Below are 23,627 nucleotides of genomic sequence, written 5' to 3' on the forward strand. Positions count from 1 at the left end.
ATCCCACACTAATTCATTTGAACATTTGTTTTTATGATTATGCCTTGTCTTTTTTTTTTTTTTTTTTGTTCCACACCCCAAAAGCTTTGTAGGTGTTAGTTGCCACCACATGTCTGAGCAATGTCTGACCAATATTAGTGTCCTGATGTCCTTGGCATTTTCAGTACTTGGTATTCCTTATTCAGGTTCAGCTGGAGATGTGTCAATATTGGTTCCAGGAATAACATTGGGTCCTATGCCATCCACAAGAGAATCCCACTGATCAAAATCCTTCTTAAGACCTGTAAGATGAGGGAAAGAAAATCCGAGTGGCCATGGAGTTAAGTAACCAGCTTTTTGTAAAACTACAATGAATAATGAAATCAACTTGGCCAAGTAGGGAAGGAAAAGTATATTAAGAAGGAAAAAATGATACTCTAGGATTTTTGTACCAGAACAGAATGTGATTTTCCTCTGAGTTACTAAGAGTACAAAAGTAACTGACAAACTTCCAGAAGTCTGACTTATTTTTTCCACTGACACACTTATTTTGATCTTGTTTTACACTGAATGGTTATATAAAAAGCTTCACAGGCATTAAATATTAGTCAACTTCATACTTTGCTGTAAACAGGTACTTACTCAGATGTTTCTGTAGGAAGGCTAATGAAGCATGATTGCTGATATCAATAGCTTCATTTGGATCAATTTCTCCTTTTAATTTGAAAAATCTCGCAATGATTCCTCCACTCACAAAGGTGAAATCAGGAAAGCTCTGATGTACTGACCCCCTGCAAAGAGAAAAATTATCAACAGGCTTGTAAGAGTACATTAAATTGCCTGATTAAAAGATGCACAGACTTCAGTCACATCTTGTGCTGTCTTTTAAGATAAAACAGATTAATCTCACAAGCATGTAGGATTAGCAGGAAATTCTGCCCTAACCACAGAAGGGAGGAAGGTGTGTACATGCTCACTGTAAGTCACTGTAACTGCAACAGCAATAAAGAGTTGCCTTGGCAAAGCATCAAAATCAAGTTGTGTCCCTGCTCAGCAGTGCAGAATAGAGCCATTGCTCCTCTGGCTGCAGAACTGCCCCCACAAGGCTGTTTCAGGTGTTCAAATGCAGGTGATGCACAAGGTTCAGCACAAAGCTTGTGCCCAGGGCAGGAACACCTTGGAGTGTCTTAGCTTGGGCTTCCTGGCTGCTTTGAGAGGTCTCTGTCCCCACTGTAGGGGATGTATGGCTAATTTCAAACCTGGGCCATGAGGAGAGACAGCCATAGCATTATTTAGTCTGGAAAAGACCTTTAAGATTATTAAATCCAACCATGAACCCAGCACTGCCATTCCACCTATAAACCATGTCTCTCAGTGCTACATCTACATGTCTTTTAAACACCTCCAGGGATGGTGACTCCCCAGCTTCCCTTAGCAGCCTGGTCCAATGCCTAACAACTTTTTAAAACTTACTTGATAGTGATCATTTTCTTGTTTGTGTCATTAGAGATGAGTTTCTTAATCTTTAAGATGTTCTCAGCCCACTGGAATTTTTCGGAGTTGATAAAAAGCAGCGGTTGCTGGACGCTGTTTTGGTAAATGTCGTCACCTACAGGAAGCATCCACACATCGAGGGCAATGCCACACCTGCCAAAAACAGCTGGATATTGGCACAGAAGCAGAAGTTCTGAGCATGTTTTGAGTTGCAAGAGACATGGGAAAGACAAAGTGTCTCTGATACTGAACAGGTAAATTAATCTTTTTTTTTTTTTCCCAGAATTATCTCTGCTCTGGGGGAAGAGAATTAGTCCATTCTGGCCATATGTTGGTCTCCAGGTGCAGCTGGACTGCAGGGTCTCACAGAATCATGATACAGTAAGATGCAGCAGTTATATTCCACATCTCCACACTTGGGAGAAGCATGGCTGGAGAAGGCAAGACATGCCAAACACCACTTTTCTTCAGGAGCTAATTAGTAGTTGGGAGATCCTAGGTAAAGTGCCCTGCTCCAGACCTCCCAAGTGGCCTTGTTGTGCATACTTACCTGAATCTCATTTCTTTGCTGAGACTTTCAATAACTGTAGCACCACCAAAAGAGTGTCCCATCACAGCTATTCTGCTAGTATCAACAGAATCCTGTCAAAAAAATCCAGGTGCTGTAAGAGACTTTCCCAAACTTACTTTTTTAAAGGGAATTAATTTTTTTAGTCATTAGATCCTACTGAAGTAGGAAGGGCATCATTTCAGCTCCATTACTCTCTATCCAGCTTTGGATGACCTGAGAATATTTTCATAGATCTACAGAGTGATCTTCAGAATACTTTACATGAACCAGTTTAGAAATGGAAGGGGGAAACCAGAAGCATTATTAGGTGTTTAACAAAATGCAGGTGGCACCTTCCACTCACCTTTAGGCTGCTCCAGTCAAAGTCTGAATGTAGTACATTTGTTACTTCCTCTCCTGAATTGATTTTAAGAATGAGATTGAGAGCTTTGATACACTCCTGTGCTCTTTGCTGCACCTGGAGAGAAAGATCAGTGGAAGGAATCATCAGAACTGCCAAGCTTGAGAGCCCCTTGGACACAGGACTCTGACTGTTTTTGCCCTCTAAGTGTCTGATACAGTACTAACTATTCTGAACTGCAGAATGGAGCCATCTGACAAACAACAAGACTAGTTTTTGGTAAAGAGCTGAAGCTCTTGTGTAGAACCTCTGCATACAGAGGAATTTATCCCTGTAACATGCACCAAAGGCCTTCAACTCCTTGGTCTTGTCACTGCTTAAGGAAAGGGGTTGTTGGGATGTGCAAAGGCTCAAGTTAAACACCTCCAAGGAAGCATCACTCACTGATGCTTCTCAGGCTCACTTGGATGAGCAAATGTCATTCTGTCACTTGCCCCATCACACAACAGCCTTGAAACTGTCCTTACACTGGAGAAAACAAACTAAAACAGTGAAGCCCATCCCTTTTTTATATATACTCATCCTTGAAAACTGTAGTGAAGCTGTTGCAAAAAAAGGTTTTCATTGTGCCATATAAGAACAGTTTTTAACTGGTATGTCAGTAAAAGAAAAGCTTCAAGAAGAACCAAGAAACAGTAGTGATCTTGGGAACCACACTGTGTAGGCAGCCAACAAGATGTCTGTGCATCACTGAATTTCAAATAAATCCCAATCTTCTCAACTTCTCTACTTACGAAATTTGCAAAAAATGGCTTCTGGAGGTTATTTCCAAGCTCAGACATTAACACTCACAAGTAGGACATTGTACTCATACAGGAAATTACTCTTGTACTAATGTCTGTGTGGCCCAGGGAGATAAAGAGAAGCACTTCCCTGGCTGAAAAAACATTAGCTGGAAAAAACACTCCCATATTTTAAAGGTCAAGTGTATGCTTGGAAGTGCTTGTCAGTATGGCCACATTACATCCAGCTTGGATATTGCTTATAATAAATTGGAAGTCTGCACTGTTTACATTGCTAAAAAACACCTTCAAGTGTACTAAAGACTATAAAGCAAACATCCCATGCAGAGCAGCCATGATTCATCGTGCTGTGGAACTGTAAACGAAAGCTAATGCAAGCCTACAGCCACAGAAACACTTGAGGTCATTTCTGTGTCCCTTGTAGGCTGGGCTGGCAGTAAAAATGTGAAGAGACAGAGAAGAAACAGAAAGCTGAGTGGAACCAGAAGAGAAACAGATGACTCAGCTCAATAGTGCAACTTCGAGAAAAAGCTCGTTGAGGGGGCAGTTTATGCTCTGAAGAAAGCATTGTTGGCTGTTCCACCCTCAGGGACACAGGACTCAACCCAGTTTTCCATCTCCCCAAGCCATGGCAGAACACTGCTCCCCTGGCCAAAGGGAGACTCTGCTGAGCCTGAACACAGCACTCCTGCCACACCTCCCAGAGCACAGAGCCAGTCCAGGCACCTGCTTATGGCGCAAGCAGCGCTCCTCCTCGCCGGTTTTCAGTTTCCTGTAGTAGATCCACTCCTTCTCCATGTTAGGCACAGACTCTTCCTGTGACTCAGAAACGGACCTTCTTTTACAATAATATGTGGCTGAAGCCGATTCATCTCTGTAAGATCAAGAGGAGGTTACTTCTGGGTATGCATTCTGTTTGGTTTGAGATGAAGTCAGCACAAGTTTTAGATTTCACTCATCTGAAGAGATCCAGCTATTAACCAGCCCTGCTGCAAATGCAACCCAGTGTACACAAACTTTCTAAACAATGCAATAACCCCACCAAAACTCCATCTCCTCTATATTCTTCACCTACTTTATATTCTAACAATAAGAGAGAGAGAAATAACGTATCTGAAGAATGGCAAACTATATCCACCCCAACACTTTTCATTCTGGGGCATCAAAATTCCCTTTATTTGGAGAAGAGTTGAGCTGTGGACTGTGTGGGCAGGGATAAGAAAGAAAGTTTAGTTTTTATTTTTTAAAAAAATCCAGAGGTTCTTCTTTGGAATAAATAACATTCTATTCAAAGTGAGAAAGTTGCTTTCCATCAGAACTCCAAAATGTGTAGCACACTCACCTGTGCTCCACAGCAGCCACTATAAAGCCCTGAGAAGCCATCTCTATGCAAATAGCAGAATAGATTGTCCTGCAATAAAAAACACACTCTGGTGAGATACCGTTCTTTCAGTTCCATTGCTCTTTAAATGTTGACCACACTAGGTATGCACTAGTCCTCACTCAATATTTCTCTTTGAATTTGCTACCCAGGAGAGCAACATTTTGTATGCCAGGCACCAAAGCCTGTTCAGAAAACCTTGGTACTGTTTCACTGTCTATTCAGAAAGGAGAGTAACACTGATTTTCAGTAAGCAGCACACACAGCACTTTGCATCTTCAAAGAGCTGTCCAAAAATCAACCAGCTCATCTAACAACATCCTTATGGGCTGGTAACTATCTTCACCTCCATCATACAAAGGGAAAACACAAATAGAGCTCTGAGCAACCTGATGTAGTGGAAGGTGTCCCTGCCTACAGCAGAGATGATCTTTAAAGGCCCCTTCCCACCCAGGCTGTTCTATTGTTCTGTGACCAACCATACACCAACCCTGCAGTTGTTTCAGTGGAGGCATAATGACACACAGCAGCCTGTTCTTCAAATCCATTTCAGCTCCACAAGGATCTCACCCCCCTACTGAAAATCTGTTCAGAACCATTTTGGAGACTGCTGTCTCCATAGAAGCAGTCTCCATAGACAACAAAACCAGTTTGTCAATGAACTGCAAAATTACCGAAAAGCTCCAAGTCCATGGGAAAAAACAAGAAGTGGGTATTTTTCTCCTGGCTTAAAAGCAGCATTTGACTTTGCAGGACAGGTCACTGAACCTACATAAAAATGGAAGTGCATGTCATTATTACAGGAATGAGAGAAAGCTCTTCTTCCTGTGGGAGAGATCCTAAGAATGTAGTGACCACTGATATCAGAGCAATCATCTAAAGATAAGGTACCAAGACTCATCTTTAAAATATAAGGCAAATATGGATGTGGTTCTGAAAATACTTTCTACTTGGCAGAAGATATTTGTCTTCTCCTCCCATCCACAGCTTGGCACAAGGTCTATCTCTTAAAACTTCATTGTCAGGCATCCAGGTCCTGCTGATATTCAGACCTTAGGATCTCTCTGACTTTTTTAACCTTGCACATTTCCTTGTGGGATTTAAATCACAACACACAGGTGCTGCTTACCTACAGCAAAGTGCCCAGACACTCCTACCCACAGCAGTCAGGGACAGCCTGAGAGCTGGGGTCACATTCAGCAGTCTCACAACACAAATCCATCCCACAAAAACACCCTTCTTTGCTAAGAACTCTTCTTCAGCCCTGCAGCAGTAACACTGCTCATAGAGCACAGAGGCAGTGACAGGCAAGGAATAAAACCAGAATGAGTCTTACCAACGTAGTAATGGAAAAGCCTTTCTCCTACAACTCGGTACATATTAAGGAAGTCAGAGAGTCCCTGATAGTACTCTTTGTCTGGAATCCATCGTGCCTCTTCAATATCTGTGGCATCATATGCTGGATAATACAGACGCAAAAAGCTTCCCTGGGATTAGGAAAAATTAAAAAAAAAAAGGGAATATTGGTATTTATTTACATATGGCAGAGAAAATGGAAGATTAAAATATTTATAGAAAAGGTTTCAGTTGCAAGAATGCAGCTCAAGAGAATTATGAGAATCTCATGAGAAAATTATTATCATATACAGGCTTTGATGCCAATCCTATGTCACAATCTTTCTGTGCCTACAATGAATTTAAAGTTCATACACATCATCACAGGTGGATATACACATCACCTTCTCTAGGTTAGCCTAGGGCTTATTAGAAATAGTTCATTTAATCAAGTTAATTATTACAAACACTCACTACCTATTTGCTTGATCCAGCATCTTGCTGGATCTTTTCTTCCATCTTCTTCACTGGGGATGGTTTGATGATGCATTTTGGAAAGTTTTATAGGGCTGACTGTTAAAGGGGTGACTGAAGATGACCTGAGAGTTGGAGCACCTCTCTGAGCATGACAGGCAGAGAGAGCTGGGGCTGTTCAGCCTGGAGAAGATAAGACTCTAACGTGGCTGTGGTGTTCCTGCCTAAACTGAGCGGAGGCTGTCAGCAAAGCTCTTGGGCAGCTGCACAGCAAGGGAGAACAACACATTGCTCTTCCTCCTCATCAGATATTCACACGTCTCTCGTGGTCCATCTTTCTAAATAAACTTTGTTAGCCTGTGTTTCATCTGCCTCTGTTTCTTACCACCAGTTCAAATCTTACTGTCTGCACTCCAGGTATCCCAGGAAAGCACCCAAGCTCTCCACACTCATAGGGCCCTTCCATACCCCCCTGTCAGTCTCCTTCATTCACAGACAGCAGCAATGTACCAATGCACACCGCAAAGCAGACCTCCCAGCAGATGAACTTTATGCAATTTGCATTCTTATTTCCTGGTTTGCAAGGGAATTTGCAACACCCCGCTCAAATTCACTGTCTCACTCCAGCTGTACTTTTGGTTTAGCAAGTTACAATTCCACCAAAATAAGCATGAGCTGTGAAGTGAAGCCTGATTTCTTGAATGCTAATTTATCCATTTACCAAAAGTTTGTTTAATGAAGCTCATTTCTATTCACTTATCAAACTTAAATCAACCTTTGACCATTATGGAAGAACTTTCCTCCACATTGGTAATATTAACTTGATCTCAGAATAGTCACAGTCAACCTCCCCCAGTGACTGATTACCACAAAGGGGAAGAGGTTCGTTATTTGTGCCTGAGAGAACTGCAATTGTTCATAATGCTTATGTAAAAAAACCACACAGGCTGACTGCAAAGAGAAAGCTATCACTCCTCTGTGCTGATATAGAGTAAGCTCAGTAAAGGAAAACACATGAACCATTGCAAACTGATCACAAGTTCCACTACAGCTCAGGAGTAAAACCAGAGTGTAAATGCAGGTGTATTCTCTCAAAGGCCAAGAGGATTTGAAAGGGAAACTCACAAGCAAGCTCATTACTTGTCTGATTACTGCCCCATCTTATTATTGTGGCTTCTCACTCTCACAAAATTGACATCCTGGTCATCTTCAGTGAGATAAAATCTCAGGAAGACATCTCATCTTTTACTCTTCAGCTGAAAACACTTTATAGGCTCCTCTCCCAAGCCTGCCAAATCCTGTTGGGATCTCTGTGATGAAAACAGCCAGTCACAGAGACTGACAGACATTGTGGAGTCTTCTCAGGAGCCCAGCGCAGGAGGGAGCAGTGGGGTGGGTGGGAAGAACCACTGGGTCCCAGGAGGACCCACATACACAGTTTCTCTGCAGTATCTTGTGTAGGAGAATCAGAAAGGCAAGAACCTTAGAAAGAGGGAGGAACTGGCCATGGGAAAGGCTTGCAGGTTACATCCATCTGGTAAATGCCCAGTACACAGCCCACACCAGGATGGAGAGGAGAGAAAGCTCAGCTGTGAGTGTCAGCACGGAGCACACAGGCAAGACCTTCTGGTTGATTTATCTGTAAAACTGCTGCCAGTTGTTTCACTAACACTGTGGCTTAAATCCAAAGGAGAAAGAGTTGAGAGCTTTACCTCAACTGCATTTTCTGTCATCAGGTCTGTACATCCAACCGAGTGTGGGCCCTTTCCTTCAGGGATCCTGTAAAACTTCTCAGTGCTGCTGGTGCTCCACATTTCCATTGCTGCCTTCACCGACAAGACTGGGGAAAAACACAAAACAAATCAAGAGACCATCATGGCCTTTCCAACCAGATCACTTACACTGAAACGAACCCAGCACGCTGAAAATCCAGAATTAGGTAAATCAAGATTGAGTCAACACAGAAATCTGTTCGTGAGAAAAAAAGAAATCCCGAATTGTCAACCTGACCTGCTCTACTGGGGATTTTCCTTGTTGTATCCTGATTCCCAAGGAGCAGACAGCACCGTGCACTTACAGAGGAGTGGGATGAAACCTTTGGCCGGCGAGGCCGCGGCGGCACTCGGGAGATCTGCGGTGCTACGAACCGCACAGAGGGAGGATTCTGCTGCTCCTCAAGGAAAACCGGCCTGTGCATCAGGAGAAGCGGGATGTCACGGAGAAACACAACACCGCTGCCATTTTCGCAGGAGGAATGACGAATCGCAGCTTCGGCCGCTGGCGAGACAAGGTCGGGCTGCCCGTGCCGGAGCGGCTGTCGGAGCGGTGCGGCCGTACCTGGGGTGACCCCTCCGCGCCGGGCTGGCCCCGGCGATGCGCAGAGCACGGGGGGGAGCAGCCGCATCCCGCTCTGGGCTCTACCTGCCACCCTCTCCTTGGGGAAGGAGCCGCGGGGCCATCCCTGTCCCGGTACCCCGCCGTTCGGCACGGCTCCCCCGGGCCGGGCTGCCGGGACAGCCCTCCCGAGGCGGGGCTCCGCTGCCGTGTCACGGTGGCTCCGCCCCGGAAAAGCCGCGGGGCCGGCGGCCGCTCCGCCCCGGAAAGGTCCCTCTCAGGCGGCGGCGTGGCGGTCCCGGTCCCGCGAAGATGGTGCGGAAACTGAAATACCACGAGCAGAAGCTGCTGCGGCGGCTGGACCTGGTGAACTGGGAGGCGTCGGGAGGGAACCTAGCGGAGGTGCGGGCGCTGCGGCGGTACCGGGTGGGCCGGCGGGAGGACTACGTGCAGTACAAGGCGCTGGCCCGCGCCGTGCGCGCCCTGGCCCGGCGGCTCCGCGACCTGAGCCCGGCCAGCGCCGCCTTCCGCGCTCGCTGCGCCGCCGCCCTGCTGGAGAAGCTCTACGGGCTGGGGCTGGTGAACAGCCGGCAGTCGCTGGCCGTCTGCGAGAGCCTCTCGGCCGCCGCCTTCTGCCGCCGGCGCCTGCCGTGCCTGCTGGTGAAGCTGCGCATGGCGCAGAACCTGCGCCACGCCGTCACCTTCGTGGAGCAGGGCCACGTCCGCGTGGGGCCCGAGGTGGTGACGGACCCCGCGCTCCTGGTGCCCCGCGCCGTCGAGGACTTCATCACCTGGGTGGACGCGTCGCGCCTGCGGCAGAAGGTGCTCGACTACAACCAGGAGCGCGACGACTTCGACCTGGCCGCCTAGGGCTGCCCGGCTGCCCTTCTGCCCAGCCTCACAGGACACCGATAAAACCACGGCGCTGCCATCACGGGATAGTCACACACCTGCAAAGGGAGCCAGAAGGAAACTGTGTGCTTCCAGTGTCGAACTGACCTGCTCCTGGCTCCCTTTTGCAGCTACTGGTTCCATTCATCCATGCAGAGGAATGTCCTTTACACATCCACTGCTTCGAGGATACGTCCAGTGGCCCAGCTCCATTGTTGTCTCCAGCGTTCCCAGCTCCACTGTCATTCCTGGCATTCCCAGCTTCACATCAGCCCAGCAGCTCAGCTCCGTCATCATCCCCAATGTGCCTCCATCGTCATCCCTGGCATGCTGTCCTGGTTTAGGCCAAATTTTCTATCTTCCCTGCTTTGCTCTCAGATCTAGTTTTGAAGGTGCAGAACTTATTTCTGGGCTAAACAGACAGATGGGGATACCACCATCTCAAAGTCACCCCAGGACACAGCCCAGCTCCATCATCCTTAAAAGTGCATCTCCATCATCCTTACATCCCATAAAGCAGAAGTGTTTGGAAAAGTCTCTGCCCAGTCACAGGAGAGGATTTTGGTCGGGCTTAAGTGCTTGGCAGCTTAATAGCAGCTGCTGGAAGGGGTTTTAAGCCAAGCCGAGTGCTTGTTTTAAGACTGAGTTTAGCAGCTTCTCTGCTCTTTTTCCAAGAGTTTGTCCTGGTTCTTCCTTCAGCTGTTGAATGCACAGGAATCAGTTACTTCTAGAAGGGTTTTCCCTTGATATCAAGGAGAGAATGCAGGGATTTCTGGGGTTCAGCAGTAAAACAGAAGGCCAAATACTGCGTTTCTGGAACTGTTAAAGTTTTAGCTAAAAACATAATTAAAACAAAAACCGACAAAAAACTTTATTGTCATGTTGTAAAGGGAAGTTTGATGCTTTGAGTTCAGTGTCTTTGCTGTGTGGGGTTCCAGGTGACCAGTAGGCATCATTTATGGAACAGGATCTAACTGGGGACATGCTGGAGCAAAAGCTGATCTAACCATAACTGCAGATTTGGGGGAACTTTTGCATTTTAGTGCATTAGCCAGTTGGGAACTTTGTTCCCTTTTGATAAAAAAAGCAGAAAAACAAAAATAAAACTGTTGGGGTTTTTTAGCTGGTGAAGAAATGTGTGGACTGCTTTATGATATAGTTTCTCTGAGTTTTTTCCGATTTTTAAATGTTCCAGTAAGCCCTGTTTGCCACCTTTCAGAACTTTTTTTTTTTAATTTAAGTTTTTATGTAACTTATGTAAGTCTGGTTTTATTTGAATAGCTAGAAGGCTATTACTGAGTTCTAACACGTTTATGCTAAGAATGCCCTCTTTCCCTTACCCCAGGCTATGAAAGGATTTGGCAGTAGGTTAGGAGCAGAGCTGTGACTGTCCATCCCAAATCCAAAGAGTTGGAGTGCAGCCACTGTCAAATTTCTGGATTTAGATGCCTTAGTGTGGCTTTTTTTGAACAGAAAAAGTGTTTAGGTGAGGTATGTTTTGTAGGTATTGCATGACCACAATCTGTCACCAAACATTATGTCAAGTTTTTATAAGGCAAACAGAATGTTTACATTCTTCCCAATCTAATAAGCCAGCTGTATTAAGCAGAACAATTATTAAAGCAGTAATAGATATTTAGAAAAGGACACTAAATGGGTGGATAAACCCTTTGCCTACTACTGTTGTTTGTACTTGAATTTATTTCAGTAATCATAACCTCAACAACATCTTAACCTTTTTCTTAAGAGTGTGCACCTTGCTTATGGTAAGAGATTGAAAATTTGTGAAAAGTTTCACACCTGAAGCCTGACTTTTAAACACCTTCTCAGCTTCCTTTTCCTCTAGAAAAATGCCATTATTTCTTGGGAAATTTAGAAGGTGCTTTATTCAGGTGCAGGTAAAACTAGTGCTTTTGCTGTGCCTTACTCTTTTGGGGAAATCTAATTAACAGCACAGTGACTGTGCAAGGCATTTTACTAATGAGATGCTGAACTCCCGCTCTGCCCTGTGTGTCCAGCCCTTGAAAGAGTTGCAGAAAAGGAAATAGCACACCTCCAGCCTCTCAGCCTCTGCAGTTTACATCATTAGCTCATTCCTTTTGTATTAAACCAACTTTTTATCCTTTATCTGTGCACTTCAGCATCTGCAGCAGAAATGACCCTGTGGGCTGTAAGGCAGTGGGAATTGATTTCCCAAGAAATATGTGGGATAACAGCATCCATCACCCCTGCTCTCCTCCTGTGGTACTGGAAATCAAATTCTTATGTTCTCTGAGAAGTCAGGCTGTGTGTTTATATGTGTGTTTTAAGTCTGGAATTTCTTAGCTGTGCTGGTTGTACAGTAGCTGAGACCTGAGATGAGTTTCCTGGTCTTCAGTTTTTAGCAGCTGGAGTCCTCGCACACCCCTGACCAGAGCTGGGTCTGCTTCCAGTGGGATAAACAGATAAAATGGAAGTTCCAGCAGCACAGCCACATTCCTGCTGGTGATTACAACCAGGGAAATTATAGCTTCCTCATGTTCCATGGTGGTTTTGCCTTTAGTTCCTGTGTTTGGGTTTGTTTTCCAGAGCTGACATGCTGTGGCTGCTGCTGGGTGGTTCCCACGGCAGTTCTGAAGCTGGGGATTGAAAAGGCACAGGAAGCAGCTCCGACAGCCTTTCCCAACACTTGGATAAACATGGAGGCTTTTGTTAAATTCCAAGGCTGACCCACTGTCAGTATAAATTGGCACAGCTTCCATGGGCCACTGTGAACTGGCATGAGGATACGATCCAACACTGTCCTTTTTTGGGCCAGGTCCTTCAAACTCTCCCCTCCAGTGCTCTGGGGACTTGCAGCAGGAGAACTTATGCATGTGAGGGTAACAGGATGGGGTCCTGGGTGTCACTGTGCTTCTTCCCTGTAACTTCTGAAGTGGGCTTGATGTTCCTCAGGCACCCCAGCATCTCCGTGAGTCTTGTGGGACAAGTTGAGTTGCTGCTGCAGGACAGGGAATGGTGGTGCTGGTGATGGGGCAAACGCTCTCCATGCCTGACAAAACTTGGTCACTGCCACCTCCATATGTGCCTGTCCCAGGAGCTGGGAGGTGCAGGGGTACCAGCTGCTCCAGAAAGGGAGAACAAGGCTGCAGGGAGGTCTGAGAAGTGCAAAAGCCATTGGCAAACAACGAGCAGTTTCCAGGCAAAAGCTCTCATTTGGATAGTGGGCAGCAGGAAAGGAGGTTTTACCAGGACCTATGGTTTTAGGTTTGAGGGATGGTGTGGTTTTTGGGGTTTTTTTTGTTTGTTTGTTTGTTTTGGGTTTTTTGGGGGGGTTCTGCGGGGGTTTGGGGGGTTTGTTTTTATTTTTTGGGTTTTTTTATTTTTGGGGGGGTTTTTTTGGTTGGTTTTTTGGTTGGTTGGTTTTGGTGGGGTTTTTTTCTTTTTTCCTTTTGACCTTGGCTTTCCCTTTATTTGAAGGCTGCCAAAGCAGAGAAGCTGAGGCTGAGGAATGCGGGGGAGCTGAAGGAAAGAGTCCTTCACACTGACGCCTTTTGTGCTGCAGTGTGTGAAAGGCTGAGGCTGTCACTGAAATGCAAATGTGTGGTTTTTCACTGTTCTTAGCTCCATTTTTTCCCAGTAAACAAACATGCTGCATGCTTTAAAGGCTGCTTCCATCCGACATTTTGGTGTGGCTCAGTGCTGACCTCAGTCAATCAGTGACAGCACATCACTGTGAGTCTAGGGGCTGAGGAAGGATGGTACATCCCCCTTCTCAAGATGGAAAATGGAGGCTGAGAAGCAACAGTGGAATTGAGCAATTCCCAAGTTTTTGGGTGGTGGTCCCACATCCTGGGCTAGGTCAAGACCTTCTAGCCTTGCTGAAGGGCACTTCCCCATGCTCATCTCTGCAGCAGTCCCCAGTAAGAAACCTCATAGCAGATCAAGTGTCACTGTCCCCTTTTTGAGCTCTGAATAATGTTTTAAATACATCCCCTGACAGATCTGACCCTGGAGATTGAACCAAAGAGCCATTTCTCATCACCAGGGCATGGTATCACCTTAGTCCCTACTCCAGAAGCCAAAACATTTCAATATTCACTGGGTCTGGGGGATTATTACATTAAGAATTATGTCAATGTTCACCTGAGAGCCTCAGCTCTTATCTCTGCTTTTAAATACACTATTTTAGGCAGTGAAGCATCTTTTCTGATTCAGTGGAAGATTTTCTGATTTCAGCCACTGCAGGACTTTGTAGTGGGAAACCTGCCTACTGGGAACCATCCCCTCTCACTTCTCTGCAAGCACAACAGTCTCTTCCTCCTTCATATCAGCTGATTTTGAAGAGAGAAAGTCTTTCACTCCCAGCATGCAGAGAAGGGGGAGGCCACCCATTAATGACAGATGGAGATTCTGAGCATGTCCCATTCCTCCTGGAGCTGCTGTTAGGGGATCCCACGTGTCCCCAGCAGTGTCACCACAGTTTGATCCCTCGTGTCCCCAGCAGTAAGTCACACAGTCTCTGAGCTGCTGTGAACACAGCAGTGGGGTTGGTGAGTGCAAGCCCAGGCAGCAGCACCACCCCCGATCCCTACCAGAGGAGCGATCACTTGCTGCTCCTGCAGAGGCTGGGATTGCTGTGTCACAGGGTAAAGTACAGGCAGGCTGTCCCGGCGGGTCCGGTTGGCTGACATGGCAGTCCTCGACTTGTCCCTTGTACCTGAGCTTGGGCTTCAAACACACCAGGGGAGCCACGTCCTAAAATCACCTTGTGTCCCCACCAGCTCCAGCAGCAGCTGGGGCTCAGGGTCCCGTGCACCCATCGGGATGCTGGGTTTGGAGGAGGTGAGTGCCGTGCTGGCACAGCACTCAAACCTCCTACTCTTTGTTCCTCTCAGCCTTCCAGGAGAATTCAGGTGGGAAGGATCACTAGAAGTCACCTAGTCCAAACACCTGCTCAGAGCAGGGCACACATGGGGCTGCTGCCCCAGGTCTGCATGTCTCAGTGCTGGGCACCTGAAGCAGAGTTTAATCGCCCTTGCTGTGAATTACATTTTCCATTTCAATCTGGTTGGAGTTTTCCCTGCTGCAGCCTGGGACTGCTACTTCCCATGCCCACACCAGACGGGAGGTGGGTTACATTTCCCTGAATGCTGTCCACACACGGACAGGCGAAGGGACACGACACCCTGTCACCCCTCTCAGCTTATCCGGAGTGAATGCCACCCTTCTGCAGGGACGCACGGGGGTGTGGGGTGGATGAGGGGCTGGAGGGAAGGAGGGAGGCGATCCCTCGAGGGCTGTGGGAGCAGTGAAGCTGCGTGAGGTGCTGCGCAGAAATTACTCAGCTTCTTAAAATCCCCCTCACGTCACCACGGCTCCTCCCCGTGCTCTCCCCAGACCCGTTTTTTCCCCTTTGCAGAGTTTCTCGTACCTGCTGTGCGGTGTCCCGGCTGCCCCCTGCTCCTGTGCCGCTGTCCCGAGCAGCCCGATGTCCCCTCCGGCCGCCCGCGGCCCTCCGGCGCCGGGCGAGCAGCGCCTGCTCCCACAGGAGGCCGCCTCTGTCGCAGGCACAGCCACTGCCGGGCTCTCCCCGAAGGGGAGGGACCAAACTTTGCCTTACTTTTCAGCTGAGACAATCTTTCTGGGAGAAATCCTCCCCGGGCCTGGAAAACAAGTTCCTGGCACGGAGCCATTCCCAACAAAGCCTGCGCGTCCCGGCGGAGGCCGTGGCTGCCGAGGTGCCGGGCCGTGCCCCGGTACGGCAGGGACAGGCTCATGTGTGCGCTCCTGGAGTGCGAATTCGGCTGGGGCTGGGTCGAGCAGCAGCAACCCCAGGGGAAAATTCCCCCGGATGAGTTGCAACATCCCGTGGAGGAGCTGCAATGCCTGTGGCCGGGCGAGCAGCCGGGGACGGCGCTTGGGCTCAAGGTTGCACTGTAAAAATACAAATCTTTTCCTCTGTCCTTACGAGAAGGGGATAATCACAGTCTAGGGAAGCAGATCTCACTTCTGGGTACAACATCTGGGGTGGCTGAAGGTGGATTTAGCACAGGTCCATACTTGTGGGGCACATCTGAACTCACTCCGCTTTGCATAGCCCTGGCGTTTGCCCCCTCAGTAATGCTGAATTCAGGGAATTCACCTGAAAAACAGCACTAATAATAAAAGATTAATTTTGTGAGAGATTAAGAGCTGTGAACTGCCCCTATGAGCTTCAAGGCTAGCAAAGGGAGGCAGCAGGGGAGGAGGGGAAGCAGAATTTGGCTCAGCTTAAATTGCTTATGAAGTTGCTCCTATGGATTGTCCCCTTGGAGAGCTGCTGAGCTCCTGCCCTGGGATCAGCAGCTTCCCTTCCCTCTGGATGTGTGTGGGTTTGAGCTGAAGCTGGAAAAGAATAAGAAAGTTGTGTGAAAAGGTCCTGTACTTTTGTGCAGCCTGCATTTCAGTGATGGGCTGGATGCATTAAGGTTAGATATTTTCAGGATAAATTTGATGCTGTTGAAAGGTGTTGGAGAACAAGTCAGAAGATCTCTTTTTAATCTAAAGGAACAGGTTCTTCAAGGTGAGTGAGAGACAATGAGGAGGAGGAAGCAGTACGCAGGTGATTACAGTAACAGAGACACCAAATCCCGTGATACTTCTTTGGCCCACTAGGAGCTCCAAAATTTACTTTTCTTTTTAATATATTCAGATTTTCCCAGATGTGCAGGAGTCAAACTTCATAGAAGACAAGTATGGGTCTTTCTTTTGAATCTTATCTACACAGTGAAACCACCCAGGTGGGAAACAGTCTGTGAATCTTAGTTTAAGACCATTCCTCCTTGCCCTTTTTTTTAAATAAGCTTAATTATTATTATCCCTTTTTATAATTTTCACCAAAGAACATCAGAGGATGCTTGCATAGACATTTCTGTCATAGCAATAAAATGCTAGCAATAAGAGACGGGCAGCATTGGCAAGGGAGGAGCCAGTTCCCATGGTTAGTGAGTACAACAAACCCGTGGCAAATGTTCAATGTGGCTTTAGCTACAAGTCCTTTAGATAAAGGACTGCACTTTGCTGCAGATTTCTGTGTCTACAGACCAAAAATCACCATCAGTCTGTGATCACCGGTTTGGAGATAAATTATCATTTATTTTTTTGCCCCCTGTCATTCCTTTTTCCTTATTTTTGGACAAATCTTTATTTCTCACGGCGCCTGTCTCGTTTTTAATCCAGGTGCTGCTTGACCTGTTAAAGCTGCTGAGAGGAGCTGATGCACCAGTGAACACTCACTAAATGACCATCCCTCTGTTACCAGGTGCCTTCCTGAAGAGTGCAGCATGACAGAGCTCCACGAAGCCGTGGCTGTGGGCGACTATGACCGGGTGAAAAAGATTTTGAAGGCAGGGCACTGCGACCCAAACCAGAAGGATGTTGACTGGCATGACAGGACCCCCCTGCACTGGGCTGCTGCCAAAGGTAAGGTGATCCCCAGCTCTGTTACCTCTGTGAATGGACATCATGAAAGGTGATGCTGATCACCTGTAATTGTATCTAGGCTGGCAAAATCTTAGCTTGTATCTGGTAATTTCATCCTTAATGAGCAAAAAAATGTTAAATCCATTTAAATGGGAACCTTGCCTGCAAAATAGCTTATGGGACTGCTGTTGAAATGATTTTTAGTGCTTTTTTTTTCCATCACACAACAATTTGCAAATTACATGATGTGTAGATAGGGAATGTCTGCTTTTTCCCCCCATAACTTTTCTAAGAGGTGACTCCATGAATTTATTTCTCATGTACACCTATGGGAAAGAGCAGGAAGTCAAACCCACTGTATTTACGCCAGGTATTTATCAAACCAAATAGAACAAATTAATAACTGTAGTTTACATAGCTCCCCCTTTATATCCCACCTGCTTGAATGAACAATTCAAGCAGGACCAGAGCTGTTTGCAGCTCCCATTTGGTCCTTCACCTTCAGAAGTGTCTGGTAAAGTCAAATATCCCTTTGCAGCCCCAAAAGAGATGTTGCAACAATATATAACATATAATTGTACACAGGGTAAAATGGGAAACTGGACCTCTACTCCTCTGTGCTAGTGTTTGCTGGAATCTCATGTCATTGCATCTATCTTTGCTCAGAAATCAAGTGTGTGATTTCCTGTTTTACACTTAGGACCGTGTTTTTCTTTTGTCCTGATGGACTACTAGGCACTTAAACATCAGCAAAGGGGACTGAGCTACTGAACAAAAATGATGGTGAGATGCTGACAGAGCCTAGATGTGATTTGGAATAGTGTAGCTCAGTCAGAAATAACTTTTTTGCTTCTTTAAGCAATTCCACTGATTAGAAAAATATGAAGGTAAATTATAAAGAAGTAATTTCTCTACTTGCTATCCATAAAATCCTTGTTTTAGTAAAGCTGTTCACAGGTTTTCCTGTTTGCAATGTTTAAATTTTATTTTGCAATTGAACTAAAAATGAAAATAAAGCAATGAAATAGCTAATTGAGCCAATAGCTCAGTGACTAATTGAGATGTGCTGTTCAGAAATTAGAAAGCTTTTTGATTTGGTTGTTGGTTTTGACATAAATTTCTTCTGGAAACAGTCTAGTTTGGGAGAAAATAATCAGCATTTCCTATTCAGTACCATTTATATGATAAACCAGCTGGTCAGGTGGGTGAAATCTGTGTCTGAAGGGATCATGACCAGCTGTGTGTGACTGCCTCCTGCATCCTGAAGGTATAAACTCTAAAGCATCCTCTCTGCTGGTTTTGTGCGCGCTGCCAGGGCGGTGGGACCTGGTGCGGCTGCTGGCGGATCACGGCGCCCGGCACTGCCTGCGCAGCCGTGTGGGCTGGACCGCGGCTCACTTCGCTGCCGAGGCGGGGCAGCTGCGGGTGCTCCGCTCCCTTCACTCTCTGCACGCTGCCATGGATGCCGCCGACCTCTTCGGAGACACTCCCCGCAGGCTCGCGGAGATCTACGGACACCGGGAGTGCTGCAAATTCTTAGAAAAGTGAGTGGTGGTGGCGGGTCCCGCCGCGGCTGCAGTGAAAATTAACCTCGCTGCTCCGCAGAGGACCAGAACAAACGCAGTGTGTTACTTATCTTCCCACCCAAAGCCTGCTAAAGCCCTGACACACAAGCTGTAGTGGATGAGCAAACACGGACCTGTCACGGGGAAGCCGTGAGAAGATGCTCTTTTATTCCCCTGCCTCCTGCGGTTTCTCTTGGTTTGTTTTCAAAATCGCTACCACTTCATGACATCGTTGTTTTTGTAAGGATGTTGCAGAGCCGTTATTAAGCAACAGAAAAGAAAGCAACAGCTGACAAGTGTTAACCCCTTACAGTGGTGAACAGCAAATACATGGGTTGAGTTGTTTAGGAACAGCCCAGAGCAGTTGTGTGTGTGTGTGTTTATATATTTATAGGTATATCATTTGGCTTTTCTTATAGTAAAGAAAAAAAGCCACCCTATTTTTTACATAATCATTGAAAATTAGACCACTTAATTGGATGGCCACATATTACTTCCAAATTTGGGGAAAATCTGCGTTGTCTTAATTGCTTACAGTGAGCACTGTGGCAGCACATGCCATAAGAAATATGCTTTTTAATGGTTCCCATTTACTATTTCTGTTTTTCAGCCATTGGCTCAGCTCATGGGTATTTTCATCCTTACAAAGGTGTTTCCTGGATCAGGATGCTTTACTGCAGAGGTTTGAGCTGTGTTCCATCCTGCATCACTCTAAAGGAATGAGACAGATCACCAGAGGCCAACCAGCTTGTTCAGTGCCATAGTCCCAACACTACTTGGAATTTAAATACACTGCCTGTGACACTTGCATATGCCAGTCCCTGGAGTGCTGAGAGCTCCCAAAAGTGTTAAAGTGTTTTCTCCCTGGGTTTTTCTGTGACTTTACAGTCCCCCCATCATCCTTCACTGGCACCTCTTTTACCACTTCCACATTCTAAGACTGCTTTGGTACCATGTATATCCATATATTTTTTTAGACATTTATTCAACTCAAAATCTTCAGCTTGCCAGTGCAGCACACAAGCTGCCAAGTTCAAAATCAGGCACAGTGACTGGTCAAATGTCTGAGGAGGCCAGTGTCTTACAAATGCCACTTTTCATTAATCCACATAAACCCTTCTGTAAGTAATCCTGTCTTTCCTGTTCTACAGCTTATTAGTTCCTGCTGAAATGCCCCATGCCCACCTTTTATCTTCACACATCATCAGCGTCCTTCCTTAGGAAAAGACAAGCAAACTGCGCAAAATCCCCCTGTACAGAACCCAAAAAACTTTTTATGGGAGCCCCAGGTTCTGGTTTCCAAGCTCTGGCGAGTATGGAAGCTTTGCATTTTGCCTGCCCACCCAATACAGAATTATGGAATGGTTGGAAGGGACCTTAAAGCTCATTTCATTCCAAGTCCTTGCCGTGGACAGGGATCCCTTCCACTAGACCAGGTTGCTCAAAGCCCCATCCAATGTGATGGAGCTGAACAGTGCCAAAATGGGGCATCCAGACCATCTTAGAGCTAAAGTCTTTCTGGTTTTGGAGCTGACATGCTGTAATCCCTCACTATTCCCCACTTTCCTTCCACACAGATGTATCAGCCCTTCTTACCCTCAGACCTTCAGGTTAAAGGCATTTAGGCAACCAGCAGCTGATAATGAAGCTTTGAAAATTGGATTTTTTTACTACCTAGCCAGTGTCTAGGTAGTGAAGTTGAGGTCTGCCAGACCTTTGAGAATGGGGCACTGTCTTCCAGTGGAGATTCTCTTTATACTGTTCTCAGTTCTTGGCAGACTTAGTTTCTATACCGGAACAGGTAAATACTGTCTAGAGGGTAAAGGTCTGCAGACTTCTGCCCCTGGCTGAATAATTTATAGCAATTACTTGCCTATTCAATGCTGTCCTTTTTGCACTAATCTCACCAGTAATTCCTGCCAGGTCTGTAGCATTTGCTGTGCCTTGGATGTGCTCCAGAGCCGTGGGAGTGAGCTGACAGCAGGGCTAGAGGAATTGCCTGGATGATGCTGAAGGGCAATGCCCATGGCAGGCAGAGGCCTCTGGGAGAATGATTGACAGGTTGATTGACAGAATGATTGACATCCTGGTCTGAGACACCTTAGCAATAGCCTATGGTGATTCAGGTCAGCTGATGAAGGGCTTTCTGAGGTGAATGATTGATTTAAGGTGGAAAACTTGTCTTTCAGAACCACGTGCTGGCCTGACTCACCCCACAGTTGCATGGCTCAGCGTGGCTGGGAGATCTAATGACTAGGAAGATGCTTCAAATGCCCAGTCTGGAACATTTTATAAGACACACAAAGCCTGTACAATCACCTCATGGCCACAACCCAGCCTGTGGGGAGCCGAGAGTTTATCACTGAGATTTAGGAATACTTTTAAGCCCAACCACTATAATTTATGACCACAGTGGATGTTTTCACCCTCACACACTGGCTTCACCGCCTCACATCAGCAAACTTGGAGTAAACTAGGAGGAATGGTTGTCACTTGTAGTGTAATTTGGATTGCTGTCTGCTCCTTCTGATGTGAAGAAGGTCCCAGAGATGATGTCCAGGGTCAGGCAGTGCCAAAGGGAACAGGGCAGTACTGTGTGCTGCAGACAGAGAATTAAGAGTGTGCTTGCACAAAATGCTGCACAGCACAGAGCAGCTCTGCCCTTCCTCAGCGGTGCGTGTGGGATATAAATACGAAGAACATTTTGTTACACAGCATCCCTGTCAGTTTTAAATATTTTCCTGTCATGCAAAAAGAGAGAAGAAGGCAATATTTAAAACTGTCTGAGGATCTGCACCAAATGCAAGGCTGATGTGCTTATCTATACAGGCCTATGAGCATCCAAATCCTTCCTGAATCCAAATTCAGCCCTCTCTAGCACCACCATGACCCTTGCAGATGTTTGTCAGTCCCCAGGTGTTGCCAGCTGCATGAACTACCTGCCTACCTGGGCTGGGCCACTGAATTGTGCTGAGGGCTGCATCCACATGGAAATATTACATGTATCGACATGGAAATATTATTAACATGCAAATATTAGGAATATTCCGAGTATCAGTACCACTCACTGAGGTTTGCATGAACATGCAAAAGTTAGGAAACAGCTGCTTACAAAACAGCTGCTTCTGAATAGCAAATGCATATTTTGCATCAGATTTGGTTTGCGTGAGAAGGGCTTTACCCTGGATGCTATGAGAGCTGCCAAGAATGGCACAGAGACCCTCAGCCCGTGTCTGCTGCCAGCCTCTCTGCAAAGTGCCAGCTGTTGAAACTGTACCAAAGGGTCTTGCTGTCTAAGACCAGGGCATATATATACTTGTGTAAATAAATAAATAAACAAACAAATAAACAAACAAATAAATGTTTATATTTAAAAGTCTATAGAAAGAGGTTTCTTGCTCTTGGGAGCAGATACTTAATAGAAGACAATAGGGTAGTTCAGTTGGAAGAGACCTACTGCTAGTCCTATGGCCTGACCACTTCAGGACTGACCAGAAGTTCAAGCATCTTACTAAGGGCATTTTCCAAATGCCTCTTAAACACCAGCAGCCATGGGACATCAACCACCACTCTCAAACACAGGCTCTGTGGAGCACCTTAGAGCACCTTCAGTCCCTGAAGAGAGCCTACAACAGAGCTGGAGAGGGACTTTGGACAAGGGCATGGACCAGGGGGAATGGCCTATGTAGGTAGGATTAGCTATATTAGGAATAAATTCTTGACTGTGAGGGTGGTGAGGCACAGATTGCCCAGAGAAGCTGTGGCTGCCCCATCCCTGGAAGTGTTCAAGGCCAAGCTGAGTGGGGCTTTGAACAACCTAGTCTAGAAGATGTCCCTGTTCATGGTAGGGAGGTATGGAATAAGATAATATCTAAGGTCCCTTCCAACCCAAACCATTCTGTGATTCTATGACACAGAATGCCCATGTGATGAGATCCATCAGTGTGGAGCTGCTGGCTTTGCTCTGTGCTCTCAGCTAGAAGAGCATTGCACTGATGTGATAGAAATGCTCTATTACAGAAAAAAAAAGATTTTTCCTGATATTGGATGGTGTTTCTGACAGAGATTGCTGAATCCTGAGTGCCTACAAAATCAGAGCCCTGCAGGAGGAGCAAAGTGTTTGCCTTCTCCTGGGCAAGATTTACACTTGGAATGTCCATGTGTGGATCCGGGCAGTGCTGGGGCCCAGGGGGTCCCTGTGAGGGAAGGTTGGGGCTGCACCATGCTGGGCACACCGTGGTGTTTTCTCAAGTGTTGGTGGCAGCAGGGTTTGAGCAGACCAAGACAAAACCTCTGACCCTGCAGATGGGCCCCTGTGAATGGAGATGTGTGTGTGCTGTGCTCACTCTCGGTTTCTCTCCCAGAGCAGAGGTGGAGAGCAGGAACTACCGCAGGAAAGCTGCACTGAGAAAAATCCCCTTAGACCAGAGAGATGAAGACTGGGAACTCAAGAAAGAAGAACTTAAGAAAAATCCACCATGTTTTTGGGAGAAGTGCACGGCCTCTATTAGAAAGAAAAATGGGAAGAAAAAGGGGAAGCAGTAGTGTGCTCTGCCTGTTTGGTGCCTTCAAGTGCTTGCAATGCAGACCAAAGGCACTGGCAGACCTCAGGTGGATCTGCAGGGTGATACTTGGGTGAATAGAAGAAGCAGATGGCTACAAGAGTGCATCCTTAGAGATATACTGTAAACTATCAAGAGCTGGAAGTGCTTCAACCTCTCTGTGTGTTTCTATGTATCTGATCTCAAAACTAAAAACAACTGAAGAATATGTTTAACTATACCAATACTCTAAATCTCTGCAATGTTTAAAGTTACTGCAATGGCAGCAGTTACCCATATTGTCAGGGAAAAAAAATAATCTTGATCCTACCTGATTCACAAAAGCATCTTAGATTGTAGTTCTAGTTGCTCTGCTGATGTCTGTGGCCTTTGCTTCTTTGCTTCTGTCACTGAGACAACCAGGAGGTTCTACATGGACTGGCAGCCTCTGGTGATGCGTGTCTCTTTTCTTGAAA

The 23,627-nt window shown here is 46.4% G+C and overlaps 3 protein-coding genes across 4 annotated transcripts; 2 read left to right on the plus strand and 1 right to left on the minus strand.

Moving 5' to 3' along the window:
• Positions 1-44: 44 nt before the first annotated feature.
• On the minus strand, positions 45-8,931 carry PLA2G7 (phospholipase A2 group VII). The gene is made up of 11 exons (XM_063423857.1): positions 8,388-8,931; positions 8,090-8,217; positions 5,905-6,055; positions 5,243-5,336; positions 4,530-4,598; positions 3,914-4,061; positions 2,388-2,501; positions 2,024-2,115; positions 1,453-1,626; positions 622-770; positions 45-281 (listed from the first exon to the last, which is right to left on the minus strand). The coding sequence occupies exons 1-11, from the start codon at positions 8,779-8,781 to the stop codon at positions 178-180; spliced, it is 1,617 nt and encodes a 538-aa protein (XP_063279927.1). The 5' UTR covers positions 8,782-8,931; the 3' UTR covers positions 45-177.
• A 35-nt stretch (positions 8,932-8,966) lies between these two features.
• Positions 8,967-11,880, plus strand: IMP3 (IMP U3 small nucleolar ribonucleoprotein 3). The gene has a single exon (XM_063423959.1). It carries the CDS (start codon positions 9,024-9,026, stop codon positions 9,579-9,581), a length of 558 nt encoding a protein of 185 aa, XP_063280029.1. The 5' UTR covers positions 8,967-9,023; the 3' UTR covers positions 9,582-11,880.
• Positions 11,881-15,019: 3,139 nt separating this feature from the next.
• On the plus strand, positions 15,020-23,501 carry ANKRD66 (ankyrin repeat domain 66). Of its 2 annotated transcripts, XM_063423868.1 has the most exons (5): positions 15,020-15,512; positions 16,885-17,045; positions 18,361-18,589; positions 19,221-19,292; positions 22,975-23,501. In XM_063423868.1, exons 1-5 carry the CDS (start codon positions 15,073-15,075, stop codon positions 23,153-23,155), a joined length of 1,083 nt encoding a protein of 360 aa, XP_063279938.1. In that variant the 5' UTR covers positions 15,020-15,072; the 3' UTR covers positions 23,156-23,501. The 2 variants fall into 2 exon arrangements, with proteins under 2 accessions (XP_063279938.1, XP_063279947.1); XM_063423877.1 differs by lacking the exon at positions 19,221-19,292 and having other exon boundaries at positions 22,975-23,429.
• Positions 23,502-23,627: the final 126 nt, after the last annotated feature.

The sequence above is a fragment of the Prinia subflava genome, chromosome 2 (genome assembly GCF_021018805.1).
Source record: "Prinia subflava isolate CZ2003 ecotype Zambia chromosome 2, Cam_Psub_1.2, whole genome shotgun sequence".
Taxonomy (NCBI): domain Eukaryota; kingdom Metazoa; phylum Chordata; class Aves; order Passeriformes; family Cisticolidae; genus Prinia; species Prinia subflava.

Bases quoted from the DNA above. Each gene is read 5' to 3' on its own strand.
- ANKRD66 (XM_063423868.1), top strand. From the start codon at position 15,073: ATGTCCCCTCCGGCCGCCCGCGGCCCTCCGGCGCCGGGCGAGCAGCGC. The intron at 17,046-18,360 runs GTAAGGTGATCC...GCGCGCTGCCAG, and splicing joins GCACTGGGCTGCTGCCAAAG to GGCGGTGGGACCTGGTGCGG. The intron at 19,293-22,974 runs GTTTGAGCTGTG...TTTCTCTCCCAG, and splicing joins CAGGATGCTTTACTGCAGAG to AGCAGAGGTGGAGAGCAGGA.
- PLA2G7 (XM_063423857.1), bottom strand. From the start codon at position 8,781: ATGCGGCTGCTCCCCCCCGTGCTCTGCGCATCGCCGGGGCCAGCCCGG. The intron at 8,218-8,387 runs GTCAGGTTGACA...GTTTTTCCCCAG, and splicing joins GAAAATCCCCAGTAGAGCAG to TCTTGTCGGTGAAGGCAGCA. The intron at 282-621 runs GTAAGTACCTGT...CTCATCTTACAG, and splicing joins CTTCCTACAGAAACATCTGA to GTCTTAAGAAGGATTTTGAT.
- IMP3 (XM_063423959.1), top strand. From the start codon at position 9,024: ATGGTGCGGAAACTGAAATACCACGAGCAGAAGCTGCTGCGGCGGCTG.